At 46.3% G+C, this 11,647-nt stretch overlaps 1 protein-coding gene across 1 annotated transcript in view; it reads right to left on the bottom strand.

Moving 5' to 3' along the window:
• arhgap32a (Rho GTPase activating protein 32a) overlaps window positions 1-10,224 on the bottom strand; it is a 45,863-nt gene extending 35,639 nt beyond the window's left edge. The window contains 4 exon segments of the mRNA XM_048267009.1: window positions 1,280-1,365; window positions 1,651-1,741; window positions 5,687-5,834; window positions 9,918-10,224. Of these exon segments, the coding sequence (XP_048122966.1) occupies window positions 1,280-1,365; window positions 1,651-1,741; window positions 5,687-5,805 (296 nt within the window). The 5' untranslated portion in view covers window positions 5,806-5,834; window positions 9,918-10,224.
• Between the last annotated feature and the right edge of the window lie 1,423 nt (window positions 10,225-11,647).

The following is an 11,647-nucleotide window of genomic DNA, read 5'->3' as shown; positions in this document are numbered from 1 at the left end:
CTTGAATGCGAATCAGAGTGATGTTAACCTAGGCCTATTTAAGTCAAGTTCAAATTCCCTCTGCACGCAATAGGACGCAATAGGATATTTGTTTTCAAGTAGCAGGGAATTCAAGCCAAACCGTTGCAACTCTGCCATCAATCATTATGTTAAGCCAACCAAACGACTCTATACACGATTTCAATGACCTGATTAAGTTTCGATTTCTGGAGCTCACAAGCCAACGGAGAGTTGCTAGACTAGCCCTGGCAGCTGCCGCTAGGGGCGCGTCTAGATTTCTAGGCTAGCAGAATTACGCACTGCTATATGGAACGGAACACATTTTTGTTGGCAGGAGAGGGAATGACAGCAAATAACAAATTGCACTTGTTGCTGGTTACCAATAAATAGGGCCTACTATATATTTTTTTGCAAACAACAAAAACAGAAAGGATGGAGACAGCAAAGCTAGAGATGGGCAGGAACAAGGTTAATTGGTAGAAATGCTTGTCAAAACGTTAGGAGCTGGATATGTGGATGAATGAAGCACAATTATGCTTTATGTTAAGCATGCACACTGTTTAAAAGTTAGGCTACCGCGGTAAACTACAAGTAAACCAAAGTTAAATTTAGCTTTTTAGGGCTGGATAAAGTTGACCAAATCGATATAGGCTGTTAGTAAATTGAATTAAGTAGGCTACTTTGTTGCTCCAACCCTTCCAACGTTAATGGGAATGTTGACATTTTTCCAGTATTTTGCGTGAGAAACCGGGAAATCTCCCTTATTTTCATTGTTCAATGTTGACAGAGCTATGGAGCGAAGAGGAACAAAATCAAACAAGCCACTTTGATTTTTTGCTGTTTTCATTAATAAAAAAGATGGGTGACCCCTCCTAGACAAAAAAGTTAGGTGACCCTCCCTCAACAAAGAAAAAGACATGACCCTCCCTATTTTCCTCCGGTGGCCCCGTTTATAAATAACAAACAGTCCCTAAACGACAGAGAGAGATGCAGGAGGGTGAGAGAGAGGGGCAGAATAAGAGAGCATGCAGACAGATTGAAAAAGATAGACAGATCATGACAGAGAAGAAAAGAGAGAAAGAGCAACAGTCAAGGGGACAGATAAGGATTAAAAGATTGAAAGATTAAGATTAAAAGAGAGAGAGAAGGAGAAAGGCAGAGAGGAGTGTGTGAACGGATGCAGGGCAGATGGAGCAGGGGGGTCTCAGCAGCACTGCAGAATCAGGCATGGTGAGGTGAGGAGGATGTAAAAGAGGAGAAGGGGGGGGGGGGCACTTACTTTTTGATGTTTTTGACCTTCATGCTAGCTGTGCTCACACAGGAGTGCAGAGACTCTGGCTCAGGGACATCAGCACTGCTGGCCTGCTGGACACACACACACACACACACATTAGCTCACACACTTTCTACATACATCAGCAATACTGCACCACACATAGTAAGACTTGCTGTGACTGAATCTGTGTGTGTGTTTGTGTGTGTGTGCATATGAGTGTGTGTGTGCATATGAGTGTGTGTGTGTGTGTGTATGAGTGTGTGTGTGCATATGAGTGTGTGTGTGTGTGTGTGTGTGTGTATGAGTGTGTGTGTGCATATGAGTGTGTGTGTGTGTGTGTGTGTGTGTGTGTGTGTGTGTGTGTGTGTGTGCACCATAGCAGCATCCTCCATGTCGGTTCTGTCATTTTGGTAGAGACTCCCATCCTCCTCCTCCTCTGTGCGGAGGGGACCGGGCAACAGATCCCTGAGTGGAGGATAGAGAGAGAGAGAGGTGGAGGGAGGGATGGAGATGGAGTAAAAGAGAAGGATAGAGGGAGGGAGATGGAGAGGGAGTGGGAGAGATGAGAGGGAGAGTAAGATGAAGTGGAAGATAGAGAGATGGAGGAGATGATAAAGTGGAGAAATGAGGAGAGAAGAAGTCGAAGATAAAACACTTTCTCAGACATCAGTTAGCAATAGCAGTCACCCTACAGGGGAAATCACTGGACCGCTCACAAGCTCTATCTACAAGTCAAACAACAAGTCAAAAGAGAGAAAGCAGAAGCACACACACACACACACACACACACACACACACACACACACACACACGTGAAATAACATATGGTCTAGGCTGTTAGCTGACAGACAGCAATTTCATGGAACCAACAGAACCCTCCTGGATAGTAGCTAAAAGAACCAACAGAAGCCTGAAAAGCCCAGGAAGACTGAGGAACCAAAATAACCTTCCTAGACCCAACAGAACCCTCCTGGACAGCCCTGTGCAGCTAAGGAACCAAAGCCAGTCCATGCTTTTGGGCAAACAGGCTCTTACACGGTTCCCTTCTTCACAAACCTGATCCTATTAGGAACGCATCTCACACACACACACACACACACACACACGCCACACACAGGAGGACTGGTAGAATGTGTGAGAGAGTGTGTATATGTGTTCATGCGTGTAAATGTTTAGTGTGTGTGTGTGCTTGTATCTACTTTCAAATACATTAATTTCCCATCATGAGTCAAGTGTAGATACGATTATAATCCAACAAAACAAGTGTGATAAGACACCAACACAGGCAAACCCTTTAGTCTTTCAGCCAGCTGATGCTATCTCAAACACACTGTCATCCTAACTAAGTGTTTTTTCTTCTGTTAAATCAAACAATTTTCCACCAGTATGCCACTGAGCAGAGCAGCTCAGGTAACTGTATCAATGCTGGATGGGAGAGTGTCGGAAGACAGAAGGCGCTTCTCCTAATGCACAAATAGGCTGACACCAGACATAATTTCACTGCATTTCTTACTTCCAGTAACTATATGCATGTGACAATAAACTTCCTTGTATCCTTGTATCCTACAACATTAGCCAAAACAATGTCTAACAAACCCCAACATTCTGAAGTTGCCCAAACAATGCCCACCAAACCCTCAACATTCTGAAGTTGGCAGTTGAAGTTGCAGTCTTTAGAATGTTCAGAAAATTAACCTTCCAGCTCCACTCTGCCCAGACAGTAAAAAAAAAAAATATGACTTTTGGACATGTCAAACTCAAACAACTCCATCCAACAAACACAGACCGATGGTGCACACTGACACAACTGTTGGAGTTTGTTGGTGTTGGTTGGTGGTGGGGCAATGTGCAAGCACCTAGAGTGATGGAGTGAAGGACTGAGAGGGACCGAGCACATGATCTGACCCCCGCACTCCCAGAATCTGGCCCACACCGGCGCCTGCTGAGGGATAGAAGAAACAGGTGTGTGTCACAGCAGCGCCAGGTGAGCGGTTCTCACACACACCCCGGACCCACGCACCACCCCTCCCGTTGGATTGTGGGCTGAAACCTGACCCGTGTCCCAGTGAAAGGGCGTCCCTGCAGTGCTTTGTATGGGGCTGAGCTCTTTCCTCCACAAACAGGAGAAACCAGAGAAGGGCCGGGCCAGAGGGCTGTGCCCAGTCGGACCCACCTCAGAGACCAGCACAAAGCCACACACAGCCCCACGCTCTCTTTCCCAGCCCTCTCCTAGGTGTGTGTGTGAGTGTGTATATGTGGCGGCGGGGGGGGGGTGTTCCCTTCCTCACATACCTCTCTCTCTACATGTGAGAGTGAGAGGAGTCTCTCAGCCTTTCAGCACATTAACAGAGCTTTCCTCTCCAGCTTTCTTCATCTCTTTCCTCCACCCTCCTGACTTCTTTACTGCTCCACTGCAACTATCTAAAGCTACTTTAAGTCACATTATTACAAGGATACAAGGAAGTTTATTGTCACATGCATATAGTTACTGGAAGTAAGAAATGCAGTGAAATTATGTCTGGTGTCAGCCTATTTGTGCATTTATGGGGGGGGGGGGGGGGGGGGTAGAAGAAGAGGGGTTTAGTAGATTAAGTGGCAAGGGCTGCATAAAAAGGTGGGGGAGGATTGGGATTGGGATTACACCTGTGTCACTGTGCTACACATGCTCAGGAGTGTGTGTGTGTGTTTGTGTGTGTGTGGGGCTCAGACAGATGGGTTTTTATATGCTCTAAATCTGCTCAGTTTTCCTTGCTATATCACCAGCATGTCTGTTCTGGTCTAGCATTCTGCACAGGCTCATTCACACAAATCTCTGCAGAGCGAGGAGTTTCAGCGGTGTGAGTGAAAACATGTCAAATCACAGTTGCGCGATTTTATAACCCTTTCACCTCAGAGCGTTTCTGACATTTTGCCACTAAGTCAGTCCAGCATCAGGTCAGAGTTGGTCTAAGAGGAGGCAGAGAAATACTTATCAACTCAGTTTTGAACACCAATGTCTGTTCAACATCCGTCAAAACGGGTCACAAAAACAAAAGTAACTTCACTGATTGTTGGCTATCAGCTACGTTGGTTAACTTTGCGGGCTAACAAGTTCTTAATCTACAACGAGTAGTGTAACAAAGGTGTTGTTGGTGTTATTGCACGTTGTTGCACTACTGGGAACCCCCTGTATTTAAAATGTGTGTTGCAGTGTTGTAGCCTTGTCATGAATCAGTGATGTAAAAAGCGTTAGTTGTCAGACTTCTAAGAAGCAACTGAACTGAACAGAGGTGAAGTGCATGCTGGGTTGTGTGCAGTTCTGGAGACTAAAATCCCATTGTCCTATTCTAAAGGCTGCGCACTAAAGCCTGCCCTAGCCAATCGGAATGCCCTGCGGGGTGTTGGCACAGGACTGTTTTAAGTAGCTGAGGTCCAGGAGTGGCATTCAGACAGACACACACACACACTCTGCTGGACTGCCATTCACATTCTAGAAGAGACGGGGAATGCTCAGGCCAGTGACTGTGGAGGGGTCTGAACGAGGCCTCTGGTGAAAGCTGTGCTGCACTCCTCAGAGTTGGGAGCATCAGGAGGTCTCAGGAGATCTATCACACGGACCCAGAACCCAAAAAGGAGGATGGAGCTCAGGATCTCCAGGGTATCAACACACACACGCACACACACACACACACACACACACACAGAAACACACACAAGCACACAGAACCAGACATGGCATATAGGCATGGCATACACACACACAATCAAAATGGCCATGATCTATACATTACATACAACGCAAATAGCATACACACAGACATGGCATACACACACAAACACATGGCATACACACACAGACACATGGCCATGCCATGCACATAACATACACTGCAAATGACACACTCACACCGCACAGATTGTCAGATTGCCCAGCACAAATGCTAGCGTTAGCTGACACATGCTAAAGGGCCCAAAGGGAGGCGATGAGCATGAGGACTTATGACAACCAACAGCACCAAAATACCACACACACAAATGACTGATTGCCTGCCGTCCTAACACACACACACACACACTTTCAGACACATATGCATGGGCGTGCTCATGCATGTGCACACACACACACACACACACACACACACACACAGACACACACACCATCTAAAAAATTCATGCAGTTATGCTCTGACCTGGCATACTTCTCTCTTACATCCACACAGCCTGCTCCTCATGAATTTATGAATATACGCACTGATCCGCTATCTTGTTCTCTCACACACACACACAAATACACGGACACGCACGTGCACACACACACACACACACACACACACACACACACACACACACACACCGCCTCATGATGAATCATTGAGCCCGGCAGCAGTGCGGAGCATCAGGGACAAGCAGAGGAATGAAGCTGTGTCTTACCCATCAGCTGCGTCATGACGACCAGCGGAGTCCTGCTGGTGCACCGGAGCAGCCGTCGCTGGAGCCAGAGCCGGAGCTACGGCAGCTGCAACCGTGGCGACACGGCCGCCTGCCTCCATGCTACTGCCTCACTGCAACAGCTGCCTGTCTGCATGAGGGAGGGAGGGAGGAGAGAGGGAGGAAGGAGAGAGGGAGAGAGTGGAAGCAGAGAGAGGGAGAGAGTGGAAGGAGAGAGGGAGAGAGGGTGGGAGGGAAAATGAGGTGAATAGAGGGACAAGAGAGAGTTAGGGGAATAGATGAAGATAGAGAGAGGAGAGAGAGAGAGAGAGAGAATGATGTGAATAGAGAGATGTGAGAGAGAGGGGTAGATGAAGGGGAATAGATGGAGATAGAGAGAGGGAGTGAGGGAGAGAGAAAGAAAGAGAGAGATAGAGAGAGAGGGGGTGTTCGTTAATGTGTGTGCGTTAAGGTGTGTGTGTAAAGATGTGTGTGTAAAGATGTGTGTGTAAAGGTGTGTGTGTAAAGGTGTGTGTGTAAAGGTGTGTGTGTTAAGGTGTGTGTGTTAAGGTGTGTGTGTTAAGGTGTGTGTGTTAAGGTGTGGGAAAGATGTGTGTAAAGCTATGTGTTTTAAGGTGTGTTAAGGAGTGTGTGTTAAGGCGTGTGTGCAAAGATGTGTGTAAAGCTGAGGGATTTGCTGGGTGTGTAAAGATGTGTGTGTAAGGTGTGTGTGTGTAAAGATGTGTGTGTGTGTGTGTGTGTGTAAAGATGTGTGTGTGTGTGTGTGTGTATATAAGGATGTGTGAGTAAAGATGTTGGTGGTAACTGTCTTAAATACTACTCATGGCTCTCTCCTTCCCCCCTGGACACAGTCCAAGTGGATTTGTTTACAAACTGGCAAAGATAATCTCCGCTGAGCAATGCCGACTGGCAAGGTAATGTCACGCGATTTCATAAAAATAGTAAGCCATTGCACAGTTGCCAAAAAAGCAATTCATAATACTCCAGGTCGGGGAGAGTGAAGTTGCAAGGCTGGTGCTCTGTAGCTGGGTAGAGTACAGCTGGGAAGGCCCGCCATTGGTGTGTTTGCAAATGTGTGTTAAAGTGTGTGTGTAAATCTGTGTGTGTGCCAAACCATGTGTGTAAAGATGTGTGTGTGTGTGCTAAGTGGCTGTAAGAGGTAGGACCTTAGGGGTGTCCAGGACTCCCAGTAACCCCTCCAACACACACACACACACACATACAAACGCACACTGACAAATACACACACACACACACGCACATGCACACACAAAGATAACTCCAGCCCTGCGTGTGTGTGTGTGTGTGTGTGTGGTTGTGTGTGTGTGTGTGTGTGTGTGTGTGAGAACAGTCAGCGCACTGTATTCTTGTGTGCATGTGTTTGTGTTCAGTAACATCCTGCAGAAAACACTGCCCTGAGAATGTTGTGACAGCCCTTATTTCACTAGCAGTCAAAACGCCTGCTTCATGGATTCCAAAGCTGACTCTTACTCTCTAGACCATAAACACATATGGAATGTTCCAGCGCAGTGAAATTACCCCCCAGCAATCACCTGTCCCACACATGCAAAGATGAACTCTGAACCATAGAGGTCACCATCAGGAGAATATAAGCACCACTGAAAACTTTATCATGTGAATGTATTAGAATATTTCTAATAGTCTGTATGCAGTAGTACCCACTGTAGTGGGTTAGAGTGGTGTGTGCTGAAGTGTAAGAGTAGTCATGTGTGGTCTGCTGGAGTACCTGTGTGTGTGTTGGAGTAGTGTACTGGGGTCATGTGTTGGAGTTGAAGTGTGCTGGAGTAGTCGTGTGTGTTGGAGTTGTGTACTGGGGTAGTGTGTTGGTGTGTGTGTGTGTGTATAAGTTTTTCTTTGTGTGCATGTGTGTGTGTGTGTGTGTACTGTAGTGGGTACTGTGGTGAGTTCCTTTGAGAGTTAACGCATGAGCTTGACTCAGCACAATCCTCTAGTTGGACACCTCAGCTCCATTCATCTGAATTCAGCTCTGCTCACTCTGCCCTGCACTGAGTCCCCAGCAAGCATCAGCCCTCTCCTTCACAAAAATGTGTGGGGTCAGTGGCAACTACACACACACAAACACACACAAAGAAAAAAATACACACAATCAGTCCACATAGGGCATACGCATATGCACATGCACGGACACACATGAGCACACACACACACAAACAAACAGCATGCTGATTCTGTGATTCTGACTGCAGTGTCTGTGTGTGTGTGTGTGTGTGTGTCAATAGTCAGCACCAGTGGCATCTCCAATAGGGGAGTGAGCACTCTTGGCGTCTTTGTTACCCATCCAAGGTTACTGCTCTGCTCTATAGCCACACACTCACACGCACACGCGCACACACACACGCACACACACACGCACACACACACGCACACACCACACTCCCAGCATTCCAAGCTTGTGCGTGTGTTCTTCACAGTGCCCTGTCTCCTGATGGATGTTTTTCAATCAGCACGACTTGTATACGCTCAGCACATACACACACAGACACACACACACACACACACACACACACACACAGAACACCCACCTACCTCTCTCTCCTTACCTCCCTTTCCCTCCCTCTCCACCTGTCTGCTGCAGCAGGGTGCTGTCCTGCCTTCTTTAAAGGAGAATTCCGGCAATTTTTCACACAGATCTCTCTTTCTCGAGGTCACCAAGTATTTTCGGTACGAAAAAAACCCCGAAAACAATCGGTTCTACTTAGCTCGAGTTGCTGCAGCCAACAACTAGAGTCACCAGGCAGCTACACTCTTGGGACTGTACTGACACACACACACACACACACACACACACACACACACACACACACACACACAGCATCCAGGAGAGACACCTCCTATGCTGTGTGAGAAAGAAAACATCCAAATCTCTACACAAGCTAGCCCACCATGCCCACACACACACACAAACAAACACGCACGCACGCACGCGCACACACACACAGGCCTAGAAACGCATACCAACAGGCTGGTGCTTCAGGAGGGCCATGTGCTGGGTAATACTGCTGGAAAAGTAGGGCATTCGTGGCCACAGAGCACGGTGTTTTTGGCCATGGTATTAATATTCACTCCGGTCTGCTGGGCTACGCTATGTGAAATATGGATCTCGCAACATCAAAAGACCAAATGACAGCGGAAATGCTGGAAAGAACTTTGTATGATACTGAGGATCATTGGGAAGAGCTCTATTGAGGGCCAGGTTGTACCAGATTCAATTACATTGAGGCTGCACAGATCCCTGTGCAAGTGTGTTTTACAGCAGGTAGAGAAATGTTATTATAATTTCATTTTTAAAATGCTGGTCTACAATTAAGGTCAAATGTGTAATTACCCCCTGCACCCCTATCCCCAATTTGGGGAACTCAAACCTGATTGAGTTGACATGGAATAGCTCCAATTACAGCTCCAAACAGCAAAATTGGAGCAATAAACAGTTTAGGAATTATTCATGTGTTTTCCTAATCTGCATTTTCCTCAATTCGTAATATGTCAATCATCTGTCTCTGGCATCTGTCAGCTCCATTGGAGTGCTGTTGTGCGTTGTTTTGTGCCTGCTGGGTTCGGCTGTGACTTTAATGTGAGCCTGAGCCTGAGCCCCCAACATTCCGACTGAGAGACGGAAGGGCTGCAGTCGTCTCCATGGCAACTCTTACTTCTGAGTGGGCACCCCTCCCCACCGCCCCACCGTACAGTAGCGACCTACTGTTGATGATGTAGCAGAAAAAAAGTCAATGAGAAAGACCTCACCTCTCTCTCACACACTCACTCAGTCACACACAGTTTAGTCCTTGAGAAATTCTGATCGTAGAATTTTTTCATAACCTATGCGTTGTCGGCATGTGTTCGCCCATTTCCGTTACACTGGCTGCCCATAACGCTTCGCATCATCGCCTAACTTACATGGTTTCGATCAGCGGAGGTCATAGTATGGGCTATGATCTTTCTCTTTCCCTTGCAGACATACGATAGTTTTACTAACTGAATTAATAAAGTCTCCCGGATGCTGCGGATGCTGCGTAGTCTCATGCCATGCTTCAAAGAGGCGGTGATCTTCAACCCATAAACGCAACTGAGCGATGTGACACACATGTCTGGCACTGTAGAGTGCGATAGTGCAGGGAAATCGGAAAGGCTAGTGAGGAAAGAGACTGCACCTGTGTGTTTGCAGATAGCCTACCTGTTTTCTGAAGGACACGCGCTTCTACTCCGCGACTCACGCCTCCTAGACGCTGCTCGCAAGTTCGATGGCGACGGGACGGTGTTGGCATTCCTTGGGATGGCCCGTGAAATCCAGACCCATGCCAGAAAAGTTATCCCTACTAGCAGTGAATAAGACCAGCCCCGGACATTACAGGCTACGAAGGCGCAAACTCAACTCTGTGTTGAGGATCCTCTCGCAACGCCATGCCAAGAGCGCGCACGCTGACGTCTGTCGGTGGCGCGCAGCGGGGACCAGTCAAGAGGCGTAGAGAAAAATCAATGCTGCGATTCTAATGACATAATCCATAGGATATTGGCATTATGCAGAGATGTGAGCAATCTAAAGAATGCATTATCGTGTGTAAACTATCAAACTATTCTTGTATGTTTTTCTACATGCTTAGCCTGAAAGATGGCAACATTTTTCTGGCCTTATTTTTTTTTATATATTGACTTTATTCCTGTATAAAAAACATAATCTAATGGAGACCCTAACATTAATTTAAACAAACATGACTGATTTTAGAGTACAATATTAATTTCATTTAAATTATAATTCATAAGTATTAGCTGAAGTTCTGGTAATGTCTCAGTCTGCATTGTCTGGTAGTGAGTGAGTTGTCAGCAGGATCTGCTAGTATCTCTTCTGAGCAGTCACTGTGTTCCTTCATTGTGCTAGTTAATGTATTGTCACTGGTATGTGTGCCCTGTGCAGAGACTTTGACCTCTGGAGGTTTAGAGCACAAATCAGAGACAAACGAAGCTTGCTGAATTTGGACAGCTTACAAGCAGGTCCACAGGCACCATTCCTTAATTCTTTTTCTAAATGAAGACACATATAATGCATGATTTCAACAAAGATTAGTGATCGTCTTTATAACCTTTGAACTTACATTAGTACTCATTTGAGGACAGCCGCCAACATCCAGGCCTTCTTTTCAACTCTCAAGTCTTGGTTCACTGGTAACACTTCACACCTTTCTCACTGGGGCAGCAGCCATTTTGGAAGTGGTGTAGTAAATCTGGACATCCAGTCTCTCACCAGCTGAGTTTCGGTGAGTTCTCATCAACCTTAGTGACACCAGTCCAGTTATGATTCAGCAACTGGCACAGAGGATGTGCGTTAGTGGAGCACAAATGGTGGCTGGTGACAGAAATGCATGTTTCTTTTTCAAACAGATCCATCCAAATAAACCAGCCCAACACGCGACAGGATCAGGTTTTATACAAGTGGAAATATCTTGTTAGGAACATTCCTTGTGCCACTCCCACCTGAGAGTAATGTGGAGTGAGATTTAAAATTTGTGTTTCAACATAATGGGGAAAACTGTGATGCATGCACCAATGCGGTTGAATTAATCTTATTCTGACCAGAGAAGGGCTTTTACCCACAGATACACCTGTCTGCTCTTTAGTGACCTCTGGTGGTTAGTGCAAGGCCTACTTCCACAAGAAGAAGATGGAGGAGGAGGGGGTACAAAAGACTGCAAGGATGTGGACACCAGTGTCATTGCAATGTTTTATTATATCAAAATACAAAATTTTTTGAGGGTTATTACGATGGAACAAAGCATTTGAACAATGTGAACTGAATAAAACCGAGCTGAAATGAATGTGTGTGTATACAGTATGTGTGTGTGTATACAGTATGTGTGTGTGTGTGTGTGTGTGGGTGCCTGGAGATGTAAACGGTAAAGCTGAGCAGAG

The sequence above is a fragment of the Alosa alosa genome, chromosome 16 (genome assembly GCF_017589495.1).
Source record: "Alosa alosa isolate M-15738 ecotype Scorff River chromosome 16, AALO_Geno_1.1, whole genome shotgun sequence".
Taxonomy (NCBI): Eukaryota; Metazoa; Chordata; class Actinopteri; order Clupeiformes; family Clupeidae; genus Alosa; species Alosa alosa.
This window is presented reverse-complemented; position numbering and strand designations above follow the sequence as displayed.